Raw genomic sequence first — 27,255 nt, forward strand, 5'->3', positions numbered from 1 at the left:
GAAGAAATGTTTGAAGGCTTGTGCATGAATCAAGATGTATTTGAATCAGCATATAAACGATTTAGTAGGAATGGTGTTGAAAAGGCAAATTAAAGAAATCTGGATTAATCCATATAGTAGACCGCTGTTAAAAGCTTGGAATGCAAATATTGATATCCAATATTGTGTTGATGCATATGCATGTTGTGTTTATATTGTATCTTACATGTCAAAAATTTAACGTGAAATTGGTTTTCTTCTAGGAAATGGACAGAAAGAGAAGCAGCCAAAGAAGGAAATGTTTGTGCTAAAGAAGCTTTAAAGAGATTTGGTAGAGTCTATTTGCATAACTGTGATGTTTGTGCTCAGGAAGCAGTGTATAGACTCACCAACATGCATTTAAAGGAGTGTTCTCGGAGCGTTATTTTTATTCCAACTGGTGATAATATTGTGAAAATGAGTTTTCCCATTTCTGTTTTGAGACAAAAGCTAGATCACAGGATCTTACCCCAAAAGACATGTGGATGACTGAGATAGTTGACCGCTATAAGAATAGGCCGAATGATAATATGTTTAATAATAGGTGCCTGGTTAAGTTTGCTTCAGATTATAGCGTTTTGACAAAAAATGAGAAACGTAGAAATGCAATAAAGTTGAATAATGACTTTGGGTTTATTGCAAAAGAATTTGGACAAAACCAGCAGCTGTTCGATATGCGCGTTTCTCTGAAACAAAAGAGCCAGAAAAGTTTTACCAAAGCATAATGCAGTTATTTCTACCTTATCGCTTTGATAGTGAACTTAAGCCTTCAAGTTGTGCAACCTTTGGTGAGTTTTACAGAACTGGTTTGTTTGGATTTGTTGATGGAACAAAACCTTCAGTAAAGTCTGTTGTAGATTTAAGTAGGAGTGAGTTTGAGTTGGAATCTGTGGACAATGTTACTGGTGATGTAATGCTGGAAGACGATGGGCTGAATGGTGTTCTGAGGTTGAATTGGAACGCTTGGAGTGTGTGGTATTACAAAAAGGAAGACAAATAGAAAACAGTGATCAGGAACAAATACCTGATTTAAGTCTGCAGTGTAAAGACGTTTCATTATTTGAGAAAAATAAATTAGAAGAATTGAAAGCCTTGCATTGATTAGATCTTTGAATGAAAAACAGTTCTCTGTTTTTTTTTTTTTTTTTTATCAAATCAGGCAGTATTGTCTAGCCAAGCTTAATGGAATAAATCCTTAACAACTGAACATTTTTATTACAGGTGGTGCTGGCACAGGAAAAAATCATTTAATCAGGGCAATTAAATATGAATCAAAACGTTTATTGTCGACTGTGCGTCGATAGTTGCTTATCAGAAGTGTTGTTATTGGGTAAAGGAGCACATGTTGTGTAAAAATGTGATGGCTGATATCTGACATCCGGGAGATGAGTTATTGTCACTTCCTGTTTAGTAGTGAAACATTAGCAAGAACTTCCTGTAGGGTTTGATAGACCAGATAGTGACTTCCTGTTGGAAGTGGGAGGGGCGCAGGTTATGTCATCAGGTAACCATGTGAATGTGATGAGGGCTGGTCTATAATGACACATAGAAAGTCTGATGCAGCTCTGACTTTGTATGTGGAAGTTATTGCACCTTGATGTTTTATGGCAAATAGTCAGACTTTGACACTAAGCCACGCCCACATGAAAAATCCTGTGATAACTGTTTGACCTTCAGTGCCTCAAGATTATGCTGAGTGATTCTGAAGTCCGTATCTCAAAAGCTGATAACGAGATCGATCAGATGCGACGTCTATAAAAAAAGAGGAAATGGCAGCTTTGATCCAAAATGGCCGTCTTCCTGTTGAGTTTGGACCATGGCGACTTTTTTTGTAGGTCCTAACCAGATACACATGTGTACCAAGTGTCATGAGTCTGGGTTGAAGCATGACTTGGGGCTGATTTTTCAAAAACGTCTAGGGGGCGCTGTAGATAAATTAGGCCACGCCCACCAAGGATTCTTATGAATTCCTGTCTGGGGCTGGATAAGGATCCATCCCAGTAAGTTTGGTCCAGCTCAGCTTGAAACTGTGGAATTTAGAGCCAAACATATGGCAGCGGCGTGACCTGTCACTTCGCTCCGTCGCCATGGCCACGCCCTCCATTGAAAACTCTTAGCACTTTAAAGCAAGTGAGCCCAATTGTTATCTGTCATCCAACACAAAATCATCTTGATTAGGTCAAGAGAGTCAGAGATAGCGCTTTCCATGAAAAAAAAGGCACTTCCTGTTCTGATGGGGCGGGGGTTAGACGTCAGACTCTGACGATATAGGATCATCAGGCATCCAATCAGGATCACTCTTGCCAAGTTTGGTGCAGCTCAGTCGAAACATGTTGAATCTAGAGCCAAACATATGGCAATGGTGTTACAGGTCACTTCGCCACGCCGCCACGCTCCATCGAAACCAGTCAGGGTTGGAATACACAACCACTTATACCACAGCAGGTACGGAAAACCACAAAATTCAATCATGTAGAAATCGACTGTTAATCTCTTCATGTTAAATAAAAAATATTACTTAATATTTAAGTACTTAGTCATTATTTCAGCTTGACTCATTCAGAACTGTTCTGATCGTTTCCATAGCAACGATCAGAAGCAAGACCTCCCCCAGAAGTCCAGTGAGCTCACTGATGAGGTCATAGATGACATCATGTACATCACAATAGATCAAAGAAGTTCTAAAGATTTAATGTGTTGCGCTCCAACATTGAGCCCAAACAGTTTTCAGAGACCAGAAGCCAACATGAAGATCAGTGATCATTTCAGAGCTTTTTTGGACAACTTTCATTTTCACCGTGAGACAACTGAGGACAGCGAGGACGGATTAAACCCCATAAAGATGACCCAGAACATGAGACGCTTTGAGAAAGACATGAGACCTGTGGAACACTTTTTTAGAAACCTGTCTGCTTTGTCCAGCTGGCGCTCTGTGCACATGACTGCCTGTTTTTTCTTCATCTACATGTGCACAGTGTGGCATGGCTGGACCTTTTCTTTCGTCGTGCTCTTCATGATTCTCCAGCTTTCTGTAAATTATTTAATTTCCAAAGGCTGGAGGATCGAGTGGAGCATCATACCCGACATGGGTGAGCCAGTGGAACTTCTACAAGAGAACCTAAATATGGTTCAGATGTTCCACTGGGTTGCCAAAACTGCTCAGAAAACCCAGAAGCTTTTTGGAAACACGGCCGACATGCTTGAGAAGATAAAAAACCTCTGCATGTGGGCTCGGCCAGAGCTCACTGTTAAGATCTATGTGATACTGTGGCTGTTTTTTATCTTCTCATGCATGTTACCATTCCAGCTGCTGGGTTTTATCCTAGGTGTTTCTGTAGGGATCAAGATTTTTATCATCGACTTGATCTTTGAAAGGTTCCCAAAGCTGCGGCAGCAGTTTGACGTCCCCTACAACCTCTGGGCTGATTTACCCACTGACCTGCAGCTGAGGGACCCCAGAAACACCTTGCTGAGCAGGTGGATGGCCAAAGCAAAGGCCCGATGGAGCACGGCCCGAAGGAGCATTTCCAATGCTCTTCTCGGTGCCAGAAGGAGGCTCGTTTTGCCTCCACGCTCCCGCTTCATCGGGACCTTGCATGCATGGCGACGTCGGGTATGGCGACGATAGCGGACCAAAGTGTGTCCCAGGTCTCGCAGGATGACGGGAGCAACTGCTTTTGGAAAAGCGTTTCATGTTCAAGGAACCACCAACGGATGTCTGTGGGAAAAGGTAAGAAATGAAGTCACACCTGACGTTACGGTTTCTCCAGCCCCTCCTCTTGACCATGATTAAGGAACTTTTGGAGAGGAGCTAAAACTAACAAATTCGGAAGATGAAAAAATCCCAGAACCAAATTATTATTGACCATTTCGAGGCTGGAGAAATCTGACTGGGACTGAACATGTGTCCTGATGTGTTCAGTTAAATGAAATTATGGGATTAAAAGGTAAAAAGATTTGACAGGTTTCCTGTTTGCAGGTTTCTCTCCGGGTGCTCCGGCTTCCTGCCACAGTCTGAAATTAAGACTGTTTAGTTAATTGGCCTCTAAATTGTGCTCAGGTGTGATTAAAACATTTCTTTTCTTTTCCTTGACTAAACCGTTTGCCTGGGTCTGAATTCCTGCCTGGGTTCTTCTGTCTTTATGGGGTTTGCATTTCCTCCTAGTGCATTAGTGGGTTCTCTCCGGCTTCCTCCCAGAGTCCAAAGAAATGATTGTTGATTTATTTGGCTTGTCTAGTTGACCTTTGCCCCATGTCTTCTTCCCTCTTTTTTGCTTAAAGTAGTTTTGGCCAAAACTACTTTTAGCAAATGTCAAACATACATTTTTGTGATTACATTTCATAAATATCAAAAAGTAGTTTCCTGTTTGCAGGTTTCTCTCCGGGTACTCCGGCTTCCTGCCACAGTCTAAAATCACGACTGTTTAGTTAACTGGTCTCTGAATTCTGCTACGGTGTGATTGAAACATTTCTTTTATTTTCTGAAATGTTTCCCTGGGTCATCTTGCTGTGGATTGCCACATGACTGCCCCTTGCTGTGGCAATCCATCTGCTCAGGAAGGTGTTTCTGGTTCAGCTGCAGGTCGGTGGGTAAATTAGCCCAGAAGGTGTAGGGGGCGTCAAACCGCTGCCGCAGCTTCGAGAACCCAGCCTGGGCTCTTCTGTCTTCATGGGGATTGAATGTTCTCCAAGTGGGGCCAAAACTATCCATCCATCCACCAAGGGGGCAACTTCGTTGGCGCAGGAGCCGAATCCCTGGAGATCCCTGGATCCGGCGGACAATGTCGGCACAGGGGCCAGACCACCTGGAGGCGTCGAGGGAGCCCTGGGACCACCTGGAGGCGACGAGGGAGCCCTGGGACCACCTGGAGGCGACGAGGGAGCCCTGGGACCACCTGGAGGCGACGAGGGAGCCCGGGACCACCTGGAGGCGACGAGGGAGCCCTGGGACCACCTGGAGGCGACGAGGGAGCCCGGGACCACCTGGAGGCGTCGAGGGAGCCCTGGGACCACCTGGAGGCGACGAGGGAGCCCGGGACCACCTGGAGGCGTCGAGGGAGCCCTGGGACCACCTGGAGGCGACGAGGGAGCCCTGGGACCACCTGGAGGCGACGAGGGAGCCCTGGGACCACCTGGAGGCGACGAGGGAGCCCTGGGACCACCTGGAGGCGACGAGGGAGCTCTGGGACCACCTGGAGGCGACGAGGGAGCTCTGGGACCACCTGGAGGCGACGAGGGAGCTCTGGGACTGTGGCTGGCCTTTATCTTCTCATGCGTATTTATGGAAATAAATATGTGCCATCAGAATTTGAATAAAAAATGCCTCTGAAATTTGAATGTTGTATATTAGTGCTTACTAGAGGAACTAGAATGACACAACGTTCAGAGTAGGTATTTCATTTCTCTGAGTCTGTACTGTTTATACAGGCAGTTTTAAATATAAAACTGAAATTGTTTTTTATGCAAAATTTTATTGAATGTACTTAGATGAGTTCATATATGCTTGAAGTATTAGAAAATAAATGACATAAGACAAACAAAACTTTTTTCTGATTCTTATAATGCAAGAAATGTAAAGTCCTAGAACAATGTACAAATGTACCTACTAGGTTCCTTTTGAGTAAAGAAAAAACAATCAAATTACAAATTTAGAACATTTTAGTTCTTAAACATGTCTACCATAAAGACACTAAAATTCACCTTTGTGGTAACATGATCAGCATTTTGCTTTACATTTCATAAATGGTGAATTTTGAAACTGGTATGGAAGCTTATTGCTATTTAACCCAGGGGAAAAAATGGAGCGCTATCACGTTATAACGTCATACGCATCTTATTAAAACGTGATAGTTATCTTGTTAAAACATGATACGCATCTTGTATAAACGTGATAATTTTATGTCCAGGAAGTGGCGGTATTATGCCAGGCTAGTACAGTGGCTAACAGGACGTGGTCAAGTTTCCCTTCATGTTTAGCCTAAAACACGGAGATACGGATGCTGCTTTGCACTGTGGTTGAAATCAATAATAGCATGCACACTCTGAGCAGGATCCTAAACAGAACGGGACTGCACAGAAGGAAACGTCAGTCCGATCCTGTAGCTGTGGCAGCGATCCTAACTGATTCTGGATCGAAGCTGAAGTTGGCTTTCGATTGTAGCTCCTCAGTCCTCTGGCTTGCAGAAGGGCCTGTACCATTCGGTACCCAGAGTGAGACTGCCTAGATTTAATGTCTCTCTCACACATTGGTCTAAGTCATCATCTGACATGGTGGTGTATAATGCCCTCACTGAAAGACCAGATTCTGCCATCCGTCGATATACAGTCTGTCTAGATATACCCAAGAGTTTGGCGATGCATGGGACAGGGAGATGGAGTTCTAAAAGACTGCAAAGGTAGTCTGAGGATACGACCATCCGTTGTCGCCCAGCTGGTCCTTGCTCAATATGCACAACAGTTGTTTGTTGTTCTTCACTTTGTTTTTCTAACTTAATTAGTCTGTGCAAATGAGCCGACGCATCCAAAATATTTGAAGGAACATCTATCTGACAAGACATGGCATTTAAAAAAACTAGTTCTTGAGTGCAGATAAAGCCCAGGAAATCCAGATCCAGGGGCATACGGTCAAGGACATGCACCGAACGATCACGGAGTCTATCAAAAATATGATCCAGCAAAAGTTCCTTGAAAAGAGAGAGAGAAAAAAACATGTCAAAAGAATTGTCAGTAAAATAAAAAATGTTGAAATCAGTAGGTCAGTATTGAGAAATCACAGTAATATAAATTAAATTATGATATTTAATCTGAAATAAGTTCAAATATGTACTTACAAGCATATATTTTTCTTGAAAATGAGTTAAAATCAATTGAAAAAACAAAGGGAGTTGTTTATAGTGTTGCTAGGTAACGGAAGAGGTTTTATACCGCAAAGTAAAAAGAATGTAAATTAATATTGTATATCAACACTTATTAGATAAGAGAAGCAGTATTTTGGATGATGTTGTAATGACAATAAATTTCTTAATTCATAAATGAAGTCACCTGAACAATACAGTAGCTGAACAGAATGGGGTTGTGGTTATAATTAATGTCGGTAGTTATCACAGCCCCTCCTTGAAGCACACAAGGCAGCAGCCATATTAGCTTAGTACATTAGCGGTAGCATCTCCTGAAAAATTACACTTTACTAAGACTGCCTGTCTCAGTCTCACCTAAGACAACATCAAACAACCCAGAAAGTCGCCAACCATCAGTTCTCTTTCAAGATTCTAGACTTGGCGCAAGTGGTATTTCTTGTTGAAATAAAACGGGGTAAATTGGGTGTGGGGCAGCGGGGAGGGGCTCTTTCAAGATTCTAGACTTCTAGGTCGTGATCTGCAGCTCTCGCTGAAGCGGTTTGCAGCCGAGTGTGAAACGGCCGGGATGAGGATCAGTGCCTCCAAATCCGAGGCCATGGTCTTCAGCCAGAAAATGGTAGAGTGCCTTCTCCGGTTTGGGACTGGAGGGGTGGGAGGTGTGGGAGTAGGGGGTGTCCTGCCCCAAGTGGAGGAGTTCAAGTATCTCGAGATCTTGTTCACGATTGAGGGAGAAGAAGGGAGCTGGAGATCGACAGGTGGATTGGCGCAGCGTCTGCCGTCAAGCGGGCGCTGTACCGGTCTGTCGTGGTGAAGAGAGAGCTGAGTCAAAAAGCGAAATTTTTGATTTACCGGTCGATCTACGTTCCCACCCTCATCTATGGTCATGAGCTTTGGGTCATGACCGAAAGAACGAGATCGCGAATACAAGCGGCCGAAATGGGTTTTCTCCGTAGGTTGTCTGGGCTCTCCCTTAGAGTTAGGGTGAGAAGCTCAGTCATCCGGGAGGGACTCAGAGTAGAGCCGCTGCTCCTTCACATCGAGAGGAGCCAGTTGAGGAGCATCTGGTCATGATGCCTCCTGGACGCCTCCCTGGTGAGGTGTTCTGGACACGTACCAAGAGGAGGAGGCCCCGGGGAAGAACCAGGACACGCTGGAGGGACTATGTCTCTCGGCTGGCCTGGGAACACCTTGGGATTCCCCTGGAGGAGCTGGAACAAGTGGCTGGGGAGAGGGAAGTCTGGGCCTCCCTTTTTAAGATTCTACCCCCATGACCCAACCCTGGATAAAGGGAGGGTGGGAGGGATGGATGGAGGGAGTAAAAATATTCTAGCGATAGTAAAAATAGGTAGTAAATTCAAGTCTAGGATTCCTGTATAAAGCCTGTTTTATGGCACATTTCAGCAACAAGGCAGTTCTTGGTGCTTTACATCACAAGTCATAGAAATAAACAAGAAAGATATTTATCATTTTTAATCTGTTCTTCAGGTTCAAAATGTTTTTCTATCCGTTTATCTTCACAATTTCATGGAGTTTCTGTAGAAATGTGATTATAAACGCTAACATTAGCATTAGCTGCTACATGTTTAGCATTGAGGCTATTTTAGGCTAGCATAGCTTTCTGACAGGCTAACTGCTTTTAGCACAACTTGAACACACTGGTGTCTCCCAGCATCCAATCAGATCGTTGGCTTTTTGCTGCGGTTGTAATTATTGCTACAATATTTTCTCTGATGTTTATTTCATGAACTCTAATTGGGCCGAATCTTCCTTTAACACTTGAGGTTCTGCAATAAGTTCTATTTACAGTCGTGAACCTCCAGCCCAGATCCTGTCAGCAGCAGCTTTAACCTGCCTGGTAGAAACGTTAAGGAGAAGCAGAGCGAACAGAGAGCAGGTGGTACCAGGTGGTACCAGGTGGTACCAGGTGGTTTTGTCCCACTATAGCGAGGACGATTATAAAAATATAAATAGAAACAGTTTTTCTAACGTCAGACCTACGTTTTTATTCACAAACCATTGTATGAAAAAATATCAAGCTGAATAGTTAGTATGCTAACTATTGCTGATAAAACAGAACCTCACTTTAAGTCTTACTTCTGTCTGATTGCTTTTATGGTGCTAAAGGTGCTACGGACAGCTTTGTTTGACATAAAGATGATAAATAGTGACATACTTTCATTACTATAAGCTTCTATTTGCTAACATTGTTTACGTCCATCTTGTGGAGTCAAACTCACCCTGAGATTTAAAATATTAGCCAGCAGATTTTTATTTTTTATGCTTCACGGCAGATTGCAGAAGATTAAAGTGCCCAAAGGGTGAAACCAAAATCTTCAGAACTTCAGATTTATTCCGGGTCTCAGTTCACCAATTCATACCTCCATTTTGGACATTTAAACAAACCTTTTCATACCCTTGTGCTCAATGAATACCAATACATATTTGTACTTTTGAATATTCGCTGTAAATCAAAGTGCAGCAGGTAAGTTTTGAATCTGGCCTACAGAACATGCCCAGAAAATGTTGAAAATCTCATGTCCGAGCCAGAGCAGAGGAGAAACTACTGTTATATTATTAGAACAATAAAAAGCAACACTTGTGGAACAGCTCAGAACAGTTTGATAATAAATCTTCTTTAAGTAGTTTGTGTCGATACATTACATGACGTCATGGTGCAAAACAAGGAACAGTGGATAAAACCACGGAGCTGATACACTTTAAACATTTTACATTAAACAGCTTTACATTACAACATGTCTCTCCTCAACGCGTCTTTGCTTTATTGTCCAAGAAGTGAAAGCCACAGTGTGTTCGGCGCAGTCTTACGGCCAGTGAGTCCAACCTTTAAAAAGAAGTAATCAACCAAACACATTAGAGGGAGCCTCTAGCAAAAACAATGGAGTTTAATTAACTCCACGCAAATGGACAGGAAGTAAACGGCGTCACTACAAAAACACAAAACATTACCAAGTTTTTTGTTTGTTGTTTGGTCTAGTTTCTGGTGAAAATATCTTAGCACACTTGAAACAAGAAAGCTAACTTACTAGTAGGAGCTTGTTGTAATTAAAAAAAAAAAAAGAAACTTAATACATTAGAACAAGACATTTTCCCCATGTTATACGTTTGTCTGCCAGTGGAACTAGTACTTTTTAAATCAATATTAAGGAATTATCTTAAAACAAGCTCCCTTATCTTCCTGAAAAGCTACTTTTAAGTTAGTTTTGTCTAATTTCAATTTATTTTGTAGTAGAAACTAGATCAAAAATATCTGGTAATATTTTGCGGTTTGTAACATTTTATTTTGTAGTATGCACTGATTCAGGATTCTGCTTCATCTGAATGCCTAAAACCAGCCAAGTAAATATAAATGGCTTCCAAATGGGGAATGTACAGTAGCGGAGACTTTTTCAGACAATATTCATAATATAAGCTAGAATGCCAAAAGTTTTCTTCTCCACTGTCACTGCGTGCTGGTCTAGAAGGAGTGAATGCAATTTGCCAGCTTTCCTTACACAGAAAGTTGCTTTTAACTAGTTTGAAGGCACTGCAAAAACATTCAATCTTACCAAATATTTTTGTCTAGTTCAGGGGTCTGCAACCTTTATAGTCCAAAGAGCCCATTCTGGGTAAATACAACCAAAACAAACGTACATGTCCAGCTCTAGTGGAACAAATGGTTTGTTGTCTTTTACCAACAACAAAAGAGAAATCCTACAACCGCTTAAATCTGACCACTCCATTTTTGTTTACTTTTTGTGAAGAAGGAAGTCGTTCTCCGTGTCTTCAGAGGCTTTTGCGTCGTTTCCTTCAGTGGTTCTTGGTGCAGCGCCACCACAGGCGAGGAGGGGAACATGCTTTCCAAAGGTACGTAGTGTAAAAGAGAACCACAGCAGCTGAAAATGTAACAAATGTTGCAATTTTGGTCCCAATCAATCCAAATCTATCAAGTGTGAAAAAAATCAGTGACGAAATGAGGAAACGTGCTGGATCAGTTAAATTAGTTCTGGAAATGGGATTTTTCAAACGGTGAAATAAAACATCCAAGAAATCAGAGTTTGCGTTGGACATGAAACGTTTTTCACAGTGACTCTCATTTCTGCTTAACTCAATCCATTAAAAACAATATTTTCGTTTGTCCGCCTCTGAGTTGTTGAAAACATTTGTGGCTTGGCAGTAACATCTGATTCTCTTTATCTTGGGAGGAAATATCATTACGAGATAGCACTTTTACTTCCATGCTGTTGAAGCATCCATGGAGTCCTGAACGCCTCGCCATACCTCCCTTTTTCCATTTCATACATCCAGTGTTTACGATCAGTTAACAGTTGATTGGGAAAAGTCTCTACAGGTAAAACATGATAATCATGCTTTGCCCAGTAGAGCTTCCATTATCAGGGGGTTAAAGTGAAGTGAAATCCCCCATTTGACTCAGATCAGGTCTCCGATCACTGCAGTCCCTCTGAAACAAAGCAGACAGGGCGTTTGATGACAGGTGGAGTAAAAACAGTCACATGTACGCAAAGAGAGCTGAAACCCACCGTTGTTATCATCTGAGTCTGTAGATCGGTTGTTGTGGATTTGCTGCAGTTCGTTGTACTTCATCTCTACTTCCTGCAATATCATAAATACAACAAAACAGTTAGCAACAGTAACGTCTGTCACTGTTATAAAAAAAAGTCATCAACATAAACTACATAATCCTGCATGCAAAGATGCAGGAGCTACATGAATATGAAACTGGACACATTTTCTATTTCAAAATTTCAGGAGTTTTCTGACATGTTTTAAAGAAAATTCTTAACATTTAAGAACAAAACTTTATTTAGTTTTTACTCATACAATTACTGTTTGTTTTCTTCAAATTATAGCATGCTGGGTGTTGTGGCCATTTATGTTGAAATCCTGTAAATCAGGCGTGTCCAAAGTGAGGCTCAGGGGCCATTTGCGGGCCTCAGAATAAATTTGGGTAGCCCTTGATCACAGTTCTAGAAGGACTTAAATTTGGTTTGCCGCTACACATGTCCACGATTAAATGTGGATATGAAATCCACATTTAAAAACAAATTTCACTGATGCTATCACTATTTCAAACATATACAGACAATTAAAATCTTAAAACATAAAATGTAAGGTACAACACAAAGTATTCATCCAGGTTTTTGCTTTTAATTTAATTCATAAGTAATGGGGACCAAAATGTTTGGAAAATTATATTACCTCAGACCTATACAAATATTTTTATACAGAAAGGTAAACTTAATGAAAAGCATGTTTAATACCTTCTTAATTTAATAAATGAGCTTCGCTAGAACACATATAAAAATGTATTGAATTTTACTCAGTATAATAGCACTTTGCAGCAATCTGATAGCTAAATAACCACAATAACAGATTGAAAACAATAAATATCCTGGTTGTCTATTAATTAATTACATTACACTACATCAAAAATGACCTTTTTTTACCATAAAGAAAAAATATAAGCAATCACATCCTATTGGTTCATTTATCAGTCCAATGAGGGCAAATCAAAGCAATTTGACCAAACTTAAACACTGCAGGTTGCTTCGCCACCAATCAGGGTTCAACAATAAATAGACATCAGTTGAAACACATTTAAAGATTTTTCCATCGCATAATGGCTCCCAGGATTTCTGTTAACGATAAAGACATTTTAAAACAAACCCCAGTGTGTTTTACCTGCAGGTACTGCAGGTCGGCTTGCAGGAGGCGCAGGTGGGTCATCAGCTGCCTGCTCAGGTCGGGGCCGTCGCCCCCTGCCTGTGAGGAGGAGGACAGCAGCTTCCTCATGTCGATCGCGACGTCGTCGTCGGTGCTGCTCTCCCCAGAACCGGCTTCAAAATCCAGACCCGCAAAACCACCTGGTTAAAGACCAGAGGGTTTCAGAATCTGGACCAAAACATCTAAACTTCATTAGGGGTGCGTTCACACCAGTCCTGTTTAGTCCACTTAAACCCAACTCCAGTCTACCCACCCAACTTTCTTTATGTCTAGAAAGTCCGGTTCGTTTGGGGAAATGTGAATGTGTAATTGAACTCTGATTTGGTCAAAAAAGCGAACTCTGGTCTGCCTAAAAACCTCTGTCTCAGTTCGGTTGAAGTTAACTCTGGTGTGGTTCGAATGCCAATGTGAACGTCAAGTGGACCGGAGACCGACCCAAAAGCAGGAAGCGCACTACAGCGTAGGGCATTCTCAGTAAATACAACCAAAAGAGGGTCTTAGCGCTATCATTAAACTTTGTGAATGCACTACTAAATGCGCTAATGACAGAGGAACAACTTACCAACTTACCGTTACAGGAAAATAATTTTTTCACCATCATCAGTGTCTATGCTAACTAGCCATAGGATTTAGTACAGGCTCTGCTGACAGTGTTAACACCAGTATGATTGACCGCATTAAGACCCGACTCCTGGCTCTGATTGGTGGTTTCTAGTTAGCACAGGGACCATTCAGAGAAGGAAGAGGAGATCAATTTTGACACTTTTAATGAAGTTTTAGTGCAAATTTCAACAGAACTTTGCATTAAAAGGGTCATTATTTACCGATTGACACTTTATGACAACAGTTGTAAACATTCGTGAAGACTCCTTCATGTTCATGACCGTTGTTATCTCATGTTTATGACAGTGTCACGTCAGTCTTATGCACACCCCTTCAAATAAAGTGTTACCAGAAAAAGTCTCTGGGTCTCAAAGAATTTGGTCCCTTTGAGAAAAAGAACAACAGCAGGTAAAAATGTATCAAATGTTGGAAATTTGGTCTCCAAATCGGACCAGGCCTATCATACTACCAGGTGCAAAAACAGCTTCAATCGCTGACTCACCGTTAGGTTGTGCTGATTCAGACGCCCCGGTGGGGGCAGAAGAGAGCTGCAGGTCATTCGTTGGTCCTGCAGAAGACGGTTTGTTCTCCTCTGTCTCCTCCTCTACTTCTCTGCTCATCACGTGGGAGTAAAGCGTCTCCTTCAGCATGGCCACTGCAACAGAAGACTTCGGTTATTATCTACCAGCTTTTCCAGCGTTTGGAGTTTAAAGGATCGCCGTCGGCTTACGCGTCCGCAGAGCCTCTTCGGCTTTGGAGGAGGGAAAGTTTGACTCCATGTCCTCGGCTGGAAGAGCGATGCCCTGGCGGGATCCTTCCTGTAAGAGTCTGTCAGTCAGCTGGCCGTCCAGGAAGGCCTCCAACTCGGCTTCGTCCACCTCTTCTTCCTCCCCGTCTTCCTCCTGCCTGACTATAGCCGCCAGCTCCTCTTCCTCATCTTCTGATTTCAAGCCATCAAAGGGGTTGATGGGAGATTGAATATCAGGAGAACATGGAGCATCTTTATCTAGGACACAGAACAAAACTATTTTGAAGATCTTAATAAAATAGTAATGTATTTGTTATAATAATATAGAACAGTGGTGTCCAAACTTTTTGCCATGGGAACCAAAACTGGCTGATTTAAACTGCTGGTGGGCCACACAGCACAATTCATTAGATTAGAAATGCAAAAATGAATTTACTGTGATTTAAAAAATTTTTTAAACCACTGCTGACCCTGGAGTTTACACAGCAGCCAATCCAGGAGCAGCATTTAATTTTCTTGTCGCTGATTGGCTGAACCCTCAAGAGCTGAAATAAGGATGACTGTGGATCTTAGCTTATGTGCTAGCTGACATATTAATGCCTATTAAGATATATATTTGTTGTTTGCACTATGAAAATAGTCAGTTATATAAATTTTTATTTTTTATTTCTGCCACAAAAATTGGATATTTATTAATGCAGATTCCAATTGATGATAAGTTTCAATCTAATAATAAAGTGTTAAAACTGAACGTTTTTTTTCTTGCATCCACAGATACCTGCTGAATGTATGCTCTCAGTCAGCGTCTCGCTCTGCTTGGGCATCTCTTGGTTCATGATCTCGACTGCAACCCGCTCAGCTCTGAAGCAAAACAAAACAAAAACATACTGTGAGCAGAGACAAACAAACATCGCCCATGGAGAGTTGAGGCGGATTCAGTGGACTCACTCTGCCTGAGCTGGAGGCCTGTCGCTGGGGTGAGCTTTGGCCTTCATGGCGTCAGCGCACTGTGTAATCAGACACTGCCACCTGGATGAGCAGAGGCGAACCACATCCCGGTGAGACAGAAAAACGTTAAAAGTGAAGTTTTGTCTAGGATGAAAACTCACGTTCTCCTGTCGGACACCTTTTGCGCCATCAGCTCGTACATCTGGACCCCGTTCTCTGACATGGACAGGACAAAGAAGGCCTTGTTGTCTGAGGAGGACAGCCAGTCAGTTAGTTATTTCTCTTCTAAAATTAAAGGACAAGCTGTGCTACCTATAATTGATTGAAAATCTGCATTTTTGAATGATGTTTTTGGGGACAAAAATACAGCTGGAAGGAGAATACTCTGGTTCCTTGAAAAAACTATTGTAGTAAAAACAAGCAGAATATCAGTACATCTATATACATTTACTACCAATAGCATCCTCCAGGGGGCGCTGCAGACTGCTCTGCACCGTGAGTAACCAAAGCCCTATGCTATTTTAAATTTGTAGGCTGAACTTGCAAATTTGAGTCAGAAAAACCAACTGAAATGTCTCCCAAAGTCTGATTTTCCACTTAGAAAGTCTGAGACTCTGTGAAACTTTGAGATCCAATATGGCCGCTCCTTCAATCAACAATAGTTAGCTGAGGTGGAAGCCTCTTTATTTAACAAGACAGACTTGTAAGAGAAATTAATGTTACATGAAGCATTTACAAGTATAAACTAAACCAGTGGTAGGACTCAAAAAAAAATTTTTACTCGAGTTAACTGAGTTAAAAGTCTGTAATTAATGGATTGCAATTCATTGTATTTAATCGACAAAATAAACATTTTCAATTCAAAAACCTGTTTTGTTGCAACAGTTTTTAATAAATAGAGATTAACTTAATGCCAGAGATATTTAATGTTGTTAATCAGTTATTTACGTTATTTAACCACAACATTGATGCAAAGTGTTATTATACTTAAATTTTTCAGATCAAAAGTACCTTTTGAAAACTGACAACCTTTAAGCAGGTATTAAACTTACTGTTCCTTAATGTTTCTGTATTAAAATAGTTTTTTTATTGGTCTGATGTAATATTTGTATGTTATGTTTTTATTAGATATAAGTGGAAAAATCAATGTAATTAGTAGAAATACAGCCTTTCAACATCCATCTGTGTGTAATTAATCTAACGTGTTTCATTTAGTGATAACATTTATTTCCACTAATATTCTCATTTATTAAATATATTTGTATTCAACTTTCAAATGCTTCTTTTAAAATAAAACTTTCTTTAGAAATGTGGACTGTGGATGATGACATTAGCCTTGTTCTTGCACTTGCGCTTGTGCGTCAGACTTACAGGCGTACCAGAAATATGTGAAAACAAAGGTTCCGGCTCAAGACTTTTGTATTGAAAATTAATTGTGTTAACAAATTTTAACGTGTTAGACTTTATGTAATTGATTAACCAAAATTAACATGTTTAAAACCTGGTCCTAAACTAAAGAAATTAAAAGTGGTGTTTGTATGTGGAATGCACATTTTAAAACAATATTAATAAGAGGTAATATGAACAATGGCTCCTTAGGTGTTGCCATATCAGAATCCCGACTACTCAAACTATGGTAACAGGAACGCTCTTAACTCGGGCTTTTGAATCATTGCAAAAATTCAAGGTAGTTGAATTCAAGGTATTTGGATTGACTGACAGCCTTACCGGTTGCTACAGGACGAACCAGGACGGTGCTGAGCTTGATGACGGGGCTGAAACTATGCTTGGCGTCTGGAATGCTGGTCAGGTTCTTCCCATGGAACTTGAGAACCAAACGCTCATCCTGTTTTTGAAGTAGAACCATGATGTCCTCCAAAAGAAGCGTGTAGAGCTCTGAAAGGACGTCATGAAAGCTCATTAGCATTTTTAGAATGCTCTTACTTCTCTGACCACTAATTTAACCACGTATAAATCTAACTGAAGCTGTAATCTCATTTATGGTTGTTTATATTTACCAATAGTCTTGTCCTTATTGACTTTCCAGGAGAGCGGGCCCTCATATACCATCTCCCTCTTGGTCAAATCCAGATTCTGCAAAAAGAAAAGTTCATAGTAAATACTTTCATTGACAATTAACTGATAAAATACATCTACAATAGTGGATCTTCAATTGTTTCTTTAGTTCCTATATGAAATGGATAGCTGCTTCACAACTTAGCAATGGCAAAGATCTCTTTATATTGTTGAAAGTTTTTCAATGTAAACAGATGGCATTAAGGTTTTAATGTCAGCTATGTATTTCAAAAAATCATAGGCATGGCGGGTCAGGTGTTTGGTTGATCTATCAGTGCCTTGAAACAATAAACTAATTGAACAATTACAAAGACGACACAAAAACATCTGGAATAAATGGTGAAGAAATCCCAGATTATTGATTGTGAGTAAGATGGGCATGTTTCAGCTGTCACTCTTTGTTGATTGAAAATGGACCCCAATGACAATATGTACTGGAAATCCAGAAAGGGGCCCAAGATAGAGCCTTGTGGAACTCCAAAAGTAAGTGGAGACTAATGATATAAAACAGGCCTGTTTTTGAGTAAAAACAACAAAAATTGTCCTACGGCTAAAATCCATCAATGTTCAGACCTTTTTTCATTCAGCAATCGTTTCTCACCCTGAGCTCCAGGATCATGGGGTTTTCACTTTGTTTCAGAGACGAGACGTCGAGTCTACGCTGATACTCCACTAGTCTCTGTTGAGATAAAACAGAACTCATTAAAAGTTAGTACTTGCACCAGTAGATCAAATTTATTTTTGCCAAATCGTAGAACAGTTATTTTTATTTATTTATTGTATTTTCTTCTAATTAAATCAAGATACTTTCTTCTTCTTCTTTTTCATTTAATTACTTAATTGCATATATTTTGTCTTATTAATTTTACATATATATTTTTCTTGTTAATTGTGAAACAATTAGTGAAGTTAACAATAAATGAAGTTAACCTGGGATGAAAAGGCTACGAAACACTAATAATACCCAACCAATACAAGTAACGTAAAAGGAAGAAGTGATTCGATGAAACCCATATTAACAATATAGTTTAATTAATGTGAAAATATAACTTCTACTTTGAAAACAGTGATGAGTGACAAATAGATTAAAAAAAAAACCCTGCTGATTACTGAATATGTTTCATGAATATTCTGATGTGTTAACCTGTTTGTTTTCAGCCTCTTTCACGGCCTGGTTGACGTGGTTCAGGATCTTCTTGCAGCATTCTCCAGCTTTCTTCACCTTTTCCCTCTCCTCACCATCCTCTGTGAAAACAGACAAAATAGCTTTGCAAAGAAAGAACCAAAAAAGTTCAAGTTCCCCTTTTAGAATATATATGTAGTCATATTCATACCAGAGTATTTTGCAATATTGTCCAGGAGGAGCGGGTACTTTGTCATTCGCTGCATTTCTACAGGAATGATGTCTTTTAGCTGCAGCCTGCGACACAAGCGGTTGCTCTCAGCTTCCTGAAAATCCAAGATTGGTAAAAAATATCCTTTACAAAATAAATAGAATAATACTTTGTTTAATCAGAAATAAACCCAGCATCCAAGGAAACCACTGTGGTGATGATGCTGTGCTGACCTGCATAAATAGGTTGAACCTCTGGTCTTTTTTCTGCCTGGTCTTGATGAGCTCCAGCGCAGACGGCTGGTTGCTGCAGAACATTCCTATCGCTCTCTTTATCTTCTCCTCTTCCTCGCTGAACTGAAGCACATTTATATTCAAATCATTTAATGTTGCTGCATTTTATGACACAACATACCATCATTTTTTATCATGGGAATCTTAAATGTTTCGACTGAAACTTGTGGCAAAAAATAAAGTAGGTCAAAGTTACTTCAATGGAGTTTGATGTTACTGTAAAAAACTTTTTTTTTTTTGACTATTTCCATAACTGAGGTCACGTTTTTAGAAATGAAAGATGCTTTCTAGACGCTACTTTAATACAATGTTTCCAGCGAGGTTGAACTGAAATAAAAAAACAACAACTGAATTAAATAAAAAACGATTATTAATCGGGAAAAACTATATTGTGCATTAATAAAACTAACTAAAACATACTAAAAATATAGAAATAATATCCTTCGTATTTGTGTTTAGAAATCTATTGATTGTCCGTCTGGCTTTTTCTGGAGCAGAACTATGACTCATGTCTCACACAAATGATATAAAAGTCAGATAAAACTTTGAAAACTATCCAAAATGTATCAGATTTAATTCCACCAATGGAAAAGGCAAAAATATGATATTTTGTTGTTTGTTTGTTGTTGTTTTTTTAGAAAAAAAGAAATCACGCTTACCAGCTGTGTGAATGTAGCCTTAGTTTCACACAAATATTTTATATGTGTTCAGGTGTGAAACAGCGCTGTATTTGTTCGGTCTGAACCAAATGGGCTGTACCAAATAGGAATTTCATGTACTGCTACATTCCTGGTATTTACAGTAAATTCTAATTATTACCAATTGTCTCTGAAAAGGTTTTCAAAAGACCAGGAAAGTAAAAAATACTACTATGAAATGATAATGTGAATTATTAGAAAATGTTTTCTAGTAAAAACTAAACAAATTCAAAAATCAAGTTAGGATTTTGTAGTAATATGTAGTGTCTGAGATTTCTGCTCATTTTACATAGAAAGCACTCTGAAAATAGAATGGGACTCTTTGTTTTTTATAGAGAGAGTCTTACCCATGCCAGGAGATCATCTCCAATCTGACCAATCACAGAGGTCTCACTCCTCTTCCTGATGGCGGTCATTTGCTCTGTTATTGAAACTATCAAACAGGGTGAGGAGACCTCATTGTTACTGGTGACATCTTTATCAGCAAGAAATACACAAACTGCACAATACGTGATCAGGTTTGGTTGCAACAACTGGACATTGTAAAGGTTTTGAATGTTTCTTAGAAGGCAGAGTTGTTGAATTGAGCCGTCACCAGGAAGCCTTTAATGTAATAGAGTGGCATTACCATGCAGTTGAATGATTTCCTCCAGGTTAGTGAAGATGTGCTTTATGTCGTCGGGCGGAAGGATGCCGTGTCTGCTCAGTCTCTGGCAGAAGACGCCGTCCAGCACCCGCAGCTTACGCAGGTGAGCGCGCTCAGTGATGAACAGCTCTAAGAGATGGAGACGTGAACTCAGTCAGGTTTGGAAATAAACACGCTGCATTTCAGATGGTTCAGTATTAGAGATGCACCAAAATGAATATTTAGATGTAGTATGAATAGGAAGTGGGAGTAAATAAGTTTGTCTTCTTCCCACCTGTTTTCACACTAAATGCATTTTTGTTTATGTCTAAATACAGTATTACTACATAAAACATGAACTAGATAATTCAGATTATTTCCTCACTGTATGTATATTACTGTATATATTTTTTTAATATGTGGATGTATACATTTTCTTTGTTTATTCGTTTTTGACCTATTATGGGGAATAATATGCATTTTGTTCCTTAATATGGTTCAAAATAAAGCAATATATTAAACTAAACTATAAAAATTTAAGCTGACATTGATATATGAAATTAATGTTCCTGATATGGCTGATAACCAATATTTAGTAGTATCACATATTTTAAGGCTGCAACTAACAATTATTATTAGTAACTGATTATTCTGACCACAAACAAAAAAGGTCGAATTTTGTGCAGATTTTTTTTATGTAACCACCTAAATAGCTTTTGCACAATATTAGAAAGATGCAAATAAACAAATAATTAAATTCTTTATTAAAATAAGAAAACATATTTTATTGCTTAAAATGCAATAACACATCATTCCTTGATCAAGCTTGATCATTTGTAGCAAAGGAAGCACATCAACATGTGGAACACTCAGTCATTTCTGCTTGACTTAACATCATTGATTATTGTTTGGATCACCCAATTAATAATTGGGGGCTTAATAGAAAACATTATTTTTATTTTTTACAGAACTTGAGCCAGGTGAAGTTAAAACTGCAACTGGAAGAGTTCTGGGTAGAGCATATTTGCAGACATTTTCACACTTAAAATGTATATATTTTTTATATATATTTATAAGCAACAAGATGGAAATAAACATCTGTTTTTAATATTGGTCCAGTTTTACTTCTGGGACTGATGCCGATATATAAGGAAAAAACAAAAAAACTTACCAACATTGCCTAATTTTGATGTTAATGATGCTTTATTGTGAAAACGCTGTCGCCTCACCGTTGATGACTTCCTGTCGTTTGATCTCCTTTGAAGTGAGACTCGCCAAGACGCCTCGAGGGACGAGTTTCTGCCAGTTCAGAGGGTCCTCCTCACTCTCCACCTCTCCTGCCTGGTCGTCCTCGCTCTGGAAGTCAGCTGAACCCACCGTGGGCTGAATTTCCATCCTGTTGCCAGACAGAAACTATTGTAGAACACTTTACAAGAAGAAAACATTAGCTGACAAAATATTTTAGGACTGCAGCTAATTATTATTATAGTTACTCGATTGATTATTCTGACAACTAATCGGAGAAAAAGATTTGCACATGCTGCAGATGTTTCATTTGAAGCTTGTATTATGCAAAATTAAAAATACATTAAAAGATGCACATGAACAAATAATAATTTTATTGCCTAAAATACATCAACATAGCATTCCTAATATCAGTTTCCAACTGATCTGCTGATTAATTTTGCATAAACCAATTAATACTTGAGTAGTAAAAAGTGCTTAATAGAAGAATTTTTTTTTACAGAATTTGAACCAAGTGAAGCTGAAACGTCCACTTGAGGAGTTCTGGTAGAACATATTTACAGACGAAGAAGGTTTTAATAAATCAAGCCAAATCACTTAAAAAGCCTTGCTGTTTTTGGCAACGAGTTAATGCTTTTTTGTGTCTGGAAAATGAGCCGTTTCAAAAACCTCTAAATTATTGAGTCACACTGTGCCGTTACCTAGCAACTCAAGAGGAGTTATATCATGTTTGGTCAACTGCTGCTGGAAAAGACAAGTGTTTTGTCCAGAAACCACTTGGTGCATTCTTGTTGGTTGTGTGGGAGGCTCCACTACACCATGTTCCAAATTATTATGCAAACTGGATTTAAGTGTCATAAAGATTACATTTTTTGTTGTGCTATTACATATATAGATGATATTGTGTGTCAGGGCTCTTTGAATCACTATAATTAATTTCAGAGAGCTGGTTGATTAGTTTGTCTGCTGAGCTCAATTAAAGAAAATCTACTTAATAAGGATGTTCCACATTATTAAGCAGGCCACAGGTTTCAAGCAATATGGAAAAGAGAAAGAATCTCTCTGCTGACGAAAATCATCAGATAGTGCAACGCCGTATGACAAGGTATAAAAACATTAGATATTTAAAGAAAACTGAAGCGTTATTGTACTGAGAAGAGATTTGTGGCTGATTCAGAACAAAGATGCGTTTGTACAGATAAAGACTTAATGAGGAAGGTTTCTGTTAGACAAATTCATAGGATTAAGAGAGCAGCTGTTAAAATGCCCTAACAAAGCAGCAAACAGTTATTTGAAGCTGCTGGAGCCTCTGGAACCTCAAGGTGGAGGATCCTCCAGAGGCTTGTGGTGCATCAACCTACTATTGGGCCACTGCTAACCAGAGCTCACAAGCAGAAACGGTCTCAGTGGGCCCAACCGTACATGAAGATTAATTTTCAAACAGACTTGTTCACTGATGACTGCTGTGCAACCCTGGATGGTCCAGATGGACGCAGTAGTGGATTGGTGGTGGATGGCCACCACATCCCAACATGGCTGTGACGTCAGCAAGGAGGTGGTGGAGTCATGCTTTGGGCTAAAATCATGGATAGAGAGAGAGAGAGAGAGAGAGCTGGCCGACCCCTTCAGAGTCCATGAAGGTGTGAAAATGACCTCAGCAAAGTCATTTTCTGTTTTGACTTTAACCTGTATCTATGAGGTTATAGGTTAAGTATATGGACTTTGACTGATCACTTTCTTTCATGGATCAAAAAGAAGAGCCGCACCTTCAGTAGCAAACTCATCTTCATGCATAACAATGCACCATCTCATGCTGCAAGGAATATCACTGTATCATTGGCTGCTATGGGCATAAAAGGGCAGAAACTCATGGTGTGGTCACCATCCTCCTCTGACCTCTGACCTCAACCCTATTGAGAACCTTTGGAGTTTCCTCAAGCAGAAGATCTGAGTTCATATCAAACCAGCAGCTCTGGGAAGGTTTTCTGACATCCTGCAAAGAAATTCAAGCAGAAACTTTCCACAAACTCACAAGTTCAATGGATGCAAGAATTGTGCTGTGATATCAAAGAAGGTTCTATGTTAACATGTAACTTGGTCTGTTAAGATGTTTTTGATTGAAATAGCTTTTGATTTTAGTACATGTAACCACTTAATGCTGCACATTCAAAGAATGACTGTTTGCAGTTCTTCATAATCCATAAAATGTTTAGAAAATCTGCTGTGCATAATAATTTGGAACAATGCATTTTGAGTTTTTTATTTTTGAAAAAAATACTGTTCTCATTGGGAGCTTTGTTCAGTAAAAATTGATTTATACTGTAATAGTTCATGTCTTGAAAATTATACTGACCATCATTTGCATTGACCATTTAAGAAAATCTGAGAAAATATGACTTGCATAATAATTTGAAACACGGTGTAAGGCTTTTCAAAGATGTATGGTTGTACAACTGCACATGTATTTGCAGCCATTTTCAGGTGAGTACAAACAGAGCCCTAAAACAGCTCATTCTGAAAGGAATGAAAAAACTGAATATTTTATAATTTCATAGATAATTTCATTATCCAAGACTGATTTTGCGCAAAGAAATTTAATGAACATGTTTTGTATAGTCATAACCTGTTCAAGGAAACATGATAGGTCACTTTTTAAATAATAATATTCAAAAGTTTTCCTAGCGGTGTAATCAAACATTGTCAACTTTGTCTTAGGTTCATAGGGATACATGTCACCAAAAGAGCTGCTGCATGTCTCATCTATTAAAGACTGCTCAGGGGAAAACTTACCTGAAGGCATCCTGGTCGTCCTCTCGATGGTCAACACTGGACGGGCTGAAGTCAAACTGAGTGCTGATTGGACTAGAGAGGCTGTCCTGGTGTTCTGCAGCCTGCAGGCCGTCACTGAGTCTCGACTGGATGCAAAATGGAGAGACACCTGCATGGAAAAGGCAAAAAAAGTAAAAATACATAAAAAGCATAAAAACCATATGGTCCAGAATGGGTTTGTAGCTTCTGTTTAATTAAATAATATCACAGTTTTTCATTAACCAGATAGCATTAACTTTAGCATTGATGTAACTGCTGTAATCTTCTGTAACTCAGAAAATTACAAGTTTTCTTAAACCTGCAAATGAACAAGAAGCAAAGAAATCTTACTGGTGTCTGTTTCTTGTCCAGTCGAGTCGGCGGAGCTGGGACCCAGGGAGGCGACAGAGATGGTGTACTGGGTGCTGGTGTCCGACCCCTGGCTGAGCTGATTGGCTCGGCTGCGTCCAGGGTTCGAGGCAGGATGGTCGGCTGGTTCAGGGATGATGAAGGCCGGCTGAGAGAACTTCGGAGAGCGCTGCTTATTGAGCTCCACAGACTTAACCACTGCACAGAGACAACACATGCAAACATGTGAACTGCAGTATTTTCGTATATATTAATGATCACAGGTAATGAGACCAGTATAAAAGTTTTTCCTTACCCAAAGTGGAGTCCACTCTGCTCAAACGTCGAGGGGGAACAAGGAGGTTGGGAAACCGAGGCTTCTTCCAATCACCATCTTTCTCAGGTTTGCTTCCTCTCTACGTGCAAAACAATAAAAAATAAATAAATAAAGGTACGATCATAAGACCGTTGAATGAAAAGGTGAATTCACTTTCTTCACAGAATCAGTGAAAATTATGAGAATAAGGAGGCTGTACCTTAATCTTGGGCAGGAAGGTGATGCGTGCACGTTTTTGTTCAAGACCGCGAGGCTCCTTCACTTTCACCCCAAGATGCTTCATGTAAGTCAGAATCACATACTGCATAGCTTGGCTGCACAAATTAGGCTCAATGTTAGGTAATATACGGATATCAAGTGCTGTGAAAAAATATTTGCATCCTTAAATACTGTTTTTACTGTTTTGACACTTAAATGTTTCAAATCATCAAAGATAAGTAGAGTAACTACAAAGCGCTGCTTTCAAAGTTTATGTAATTATGTTTTTATCAGAAACCAAGGAAAACACACATTTATTTGATTCTTGTTTTAGAGCGCAAGTTGTTTATCTGATAGTAGGGTCAAAAAAAACATATGACTAGAAGCTCAAAATGTCTAAAATTTAATTTCATGTTAAAAAAAAAAAACTATAAAAAAGACCAAAAAACGGTCCAGTTTTTTAATATCCCTCGTCACCTAATTCTGTGACTGTAGAGGCTGTTTCTTCTGCAGAAAAAGATAGAAAGACAGACAGAACAGTAGGGCAAGGGATAGAACAAATGATAGAAGGAACAAACAATCAAACTCTGGCAGAACTAATGAACAAATAACAGAAAGAACAGATAGAAAAGAACGAATGACAGAAAGAACAAATGATGGATAGTGGAGAAAAGTGGGACTCTTTAGGCCTTTAAAAACCTCCTACTCTTTCCCCCATTCACAACTTCATCACTACAATGCTTCTCCATGATCCCAGAGCTGCTTTTAAGAACCCGTCAAACTCGCAGCTCCACCAGGTGTTAGCTAATTGCTGCTGCCACTAGTCTGGAGGAGCTGAGTGTGGGAGTAATGGTCTGTGAGGCAGAAGCCTCGCGACAGACTGCAGGTCTGAGGAGAACCTTTGTGTAAATAGGCAGCACTTTGTGAGAGCAAGCGCTTAGGCACCCCGGAATGGTTGCCATGGAGATTAAAGGATTTCTCAAAGATGCAGGAAAGAATCAAGGCAACATTCCAGATACATTTTTTGACGAGGGAATATAGCATGATGCAAAGCTATAAAATAGTTCATTTTGCATAATAGCCCTCATTAAAAACCATTGTTTTCTATTAACTCAGATCATTTGTGTAATAATGAAATATTTTTGTTTATCTCAAGCATTTCAGTGTGAAAAAAAGCAAAAACTCAAGAAATCTGAATAACTTCCAAAAAACCACTCATTTCTTTTAATTTTTCTCCTGCAGCAATATTTAGTTGGAATTAAACGTGCTTCTGCACAGTACTGTAGACCGATATTTACAAGTAAAACACAGGTATTTATAAACAGGCATTTCATCCAGTACAATATAAAATGTGCAGCGCCTCAATTAGAAATGAAAAAGCAGAACAGAAACTAAGATACCTCGCAAAAACGAGATTCATCTGACTGCCCAGCAGCTGACTAATGATGCATGAAAAGAAAAAGTCCCTGTTCTCACCACTTCTCCTCTTCGGAGGCTTGAGTCGTTGGCCTGCAACACCACATACACACGCACGCACACACACACACACACACACACGCACACCCACGCACACACACACACACCCGTCCACGCACGCCCACACACACCCACACACACATTAACATCTGAGAATAAATGAGTGTATTTTTATAGCGTTTGCACTCAGACACTCACAGGATATCCTCAATCTTGGCGAGGATGTGTTCTGCACAGGCGCATTCCTTCTCCAGCGCCGGCTGGTCCTTGCCCCGCTCTGAGTCCAGCTTAGACAGCTCGTCTTCAGCCAGGGTCAGACCCATGCTGCGCTTCTGTCTGCAGCGCAAAGACCACCGGTTTACCTCCCTTCGGTATCTCTGAGGGAAACCTTTCCATTTCTCCTGTGGATGTTACCTGAAGTCCTCCAGGTTCTTGAGCAGGTCTGACAGAAGAGAGTCTTGTAACACCTGAGTGTATTGTTTACACAGATCCTCTGGGATCAGCTCCAGCCGTCGCTTCTCTAAAACGCAAACAACCAACAAGAACCGTCAACAGTCACATCAGTCAGGTTGTACTTTCACAGAAAGAACTGATGAAGTTAGAACATTTAATAAAACTGTTGGGAAGAAAATGCACTCATCCATTAGGGAGGCAACATATTTAATAAAATATTATGTAACAGTCAAATTTTGCACATTTTTGTACTTTCGTTTTGGACTTCATTTCTTCTAAAAATAACCAAAGCTTAAAAAAACCAACCCACCCAGCCGTTTTTTGGCAATAAGTTAATGTTTTGAACGGGCACTGCACTGTCACTTAGCAACCCAAGTCTAGTAACACAAGCTGAGCTACAGTATGTTTGGTCAGCTGTTTTTACAGCTGCATGTGCTGTACAATGGCT

The 27,255-nt window shown here is 39.8% G+C and overlaps 1 protein-coding gene across 3 annotated transcripts in view; it reads right to left on the reverse strand.

The window, feature by feature from the left end:
• Positions 1 to 9,126: 9,126 nt before the first annotated feature.
• The window catches only part of LOC102238153 (rho guanine nucleotide exchange factor 12-like), a 46,048-nt gene continuing 27,919 nt past the window's right edge, over positions 9,127 to 27,255 (reverse strand). For all 3 annotated transcript variants that reach the window (XM_014472610.2, XM_023342438.1, XM_023342439.1), the window contains 24 exons: positions 26,769 to 26,874; positions 26,553 to 26,690; positions 26,355 to 26,387; positions 24,880 to 24,994; positions 24,660 to 24,759; positions 24,347 to 24,562; positions 23,978 to 24,125; positions 21,172 to 21,338; positions 19,946 to 20,092; positions 19,665 to 19,750; positions 18,560 to 18,682; positions 18,327 to 18,441; positions 18,137 to 18,237; positions 17,594 to 17,671; positions 16,935 to 17,010; positions 16,645 to 16,812; positions 15,078 to 15,165; positions 14,917 to 14,997; positions 14,747 to 14,829; positions 13,951 to 14,226; positions 13,723 to 13,875; positions 12,576 to 12,757; positions 11,414 to 11,486; positions 9,127 to 11,334 (listed from right to left, as the gene is read on the reverse strand). In XM_014472610.2, coding sequence (XP_014328096.2) covers positions 11,321 to 11,334; positions 11,414 to 11,486; positions 12,576 to 12,757; positions 13,723 to 13,875; positions 13,951 to 14,226; positions 14,747 to 14,829; positions 14,917 to 14,997; positions 15,078 to 15,165; positions 16,645 to 16,812; positions 16,935 to 17,010; positions 17,594 to 17,671; positions 18,137 to 18,237; positions 18,327 to 18,441; positions 18,560 to 18,682; positions 19,665 to 19,750; positions 19,946 to 20,092; positions 21,172 to 21,338; positions 23,978 to 24,125; positions 24,347 to 24,562; positions 24,660 to 24,759; positions 24,880 to 24,994; positions 26,355 to 26,387; positions 26,553 to 26,690; positions 26,769 to 26,874 — 2,867 coding nt within the window. In that variant the 3' untranslated portion in view covers positions 9,127 to 11,320. The remainder of the gene's footprint in view (positions 11,335 to 11,413; positions 11,487 to 12,575; positions 12,758 to 13,722; positions 13,876 to 13,950; positions 14,227 to 14,746; positions 14,830 to 14,916; positions 14,998 to 15,077; positions 15,166 to 16,644; positions 16,813 to 16,934; positions 17,011 to 17,593; positions 17,672 to 18,136; positions 18,238 to 18,326; positions 18,442 to 18,559; positions 18,683 to 19,664; positions 19,751 to 19,945; positions 20,093 to 21,171; positions 21,339 to 23,977; positions 24,126 to 24,346; positions 24,563 to 24,659; positions 24,760 to 24,879; positions 24,995 to 26,354; positions 26,388 to 26,552; positions 26,691 to 26,768; positions 26,875 to 27,255) is intronic.

The sequence above is a fragment of the Xiphophorus maculatus genome, chromosome 11 (genome assembly GCF_002775205.1).
Source record: "Xiphophorus maculatus strain JP 163 A chromosome 11, X_maculatus-5.0-male, whole genome shotgun sequence".
Taxonomy (NCBI): domain Eukaryota; kingdom Metazoa; phylum Chordata; class Actinopteri; order Cyprinodontiformes; family Poeciliidae; genus Xiphophorus; species Xiphophorus maculatus.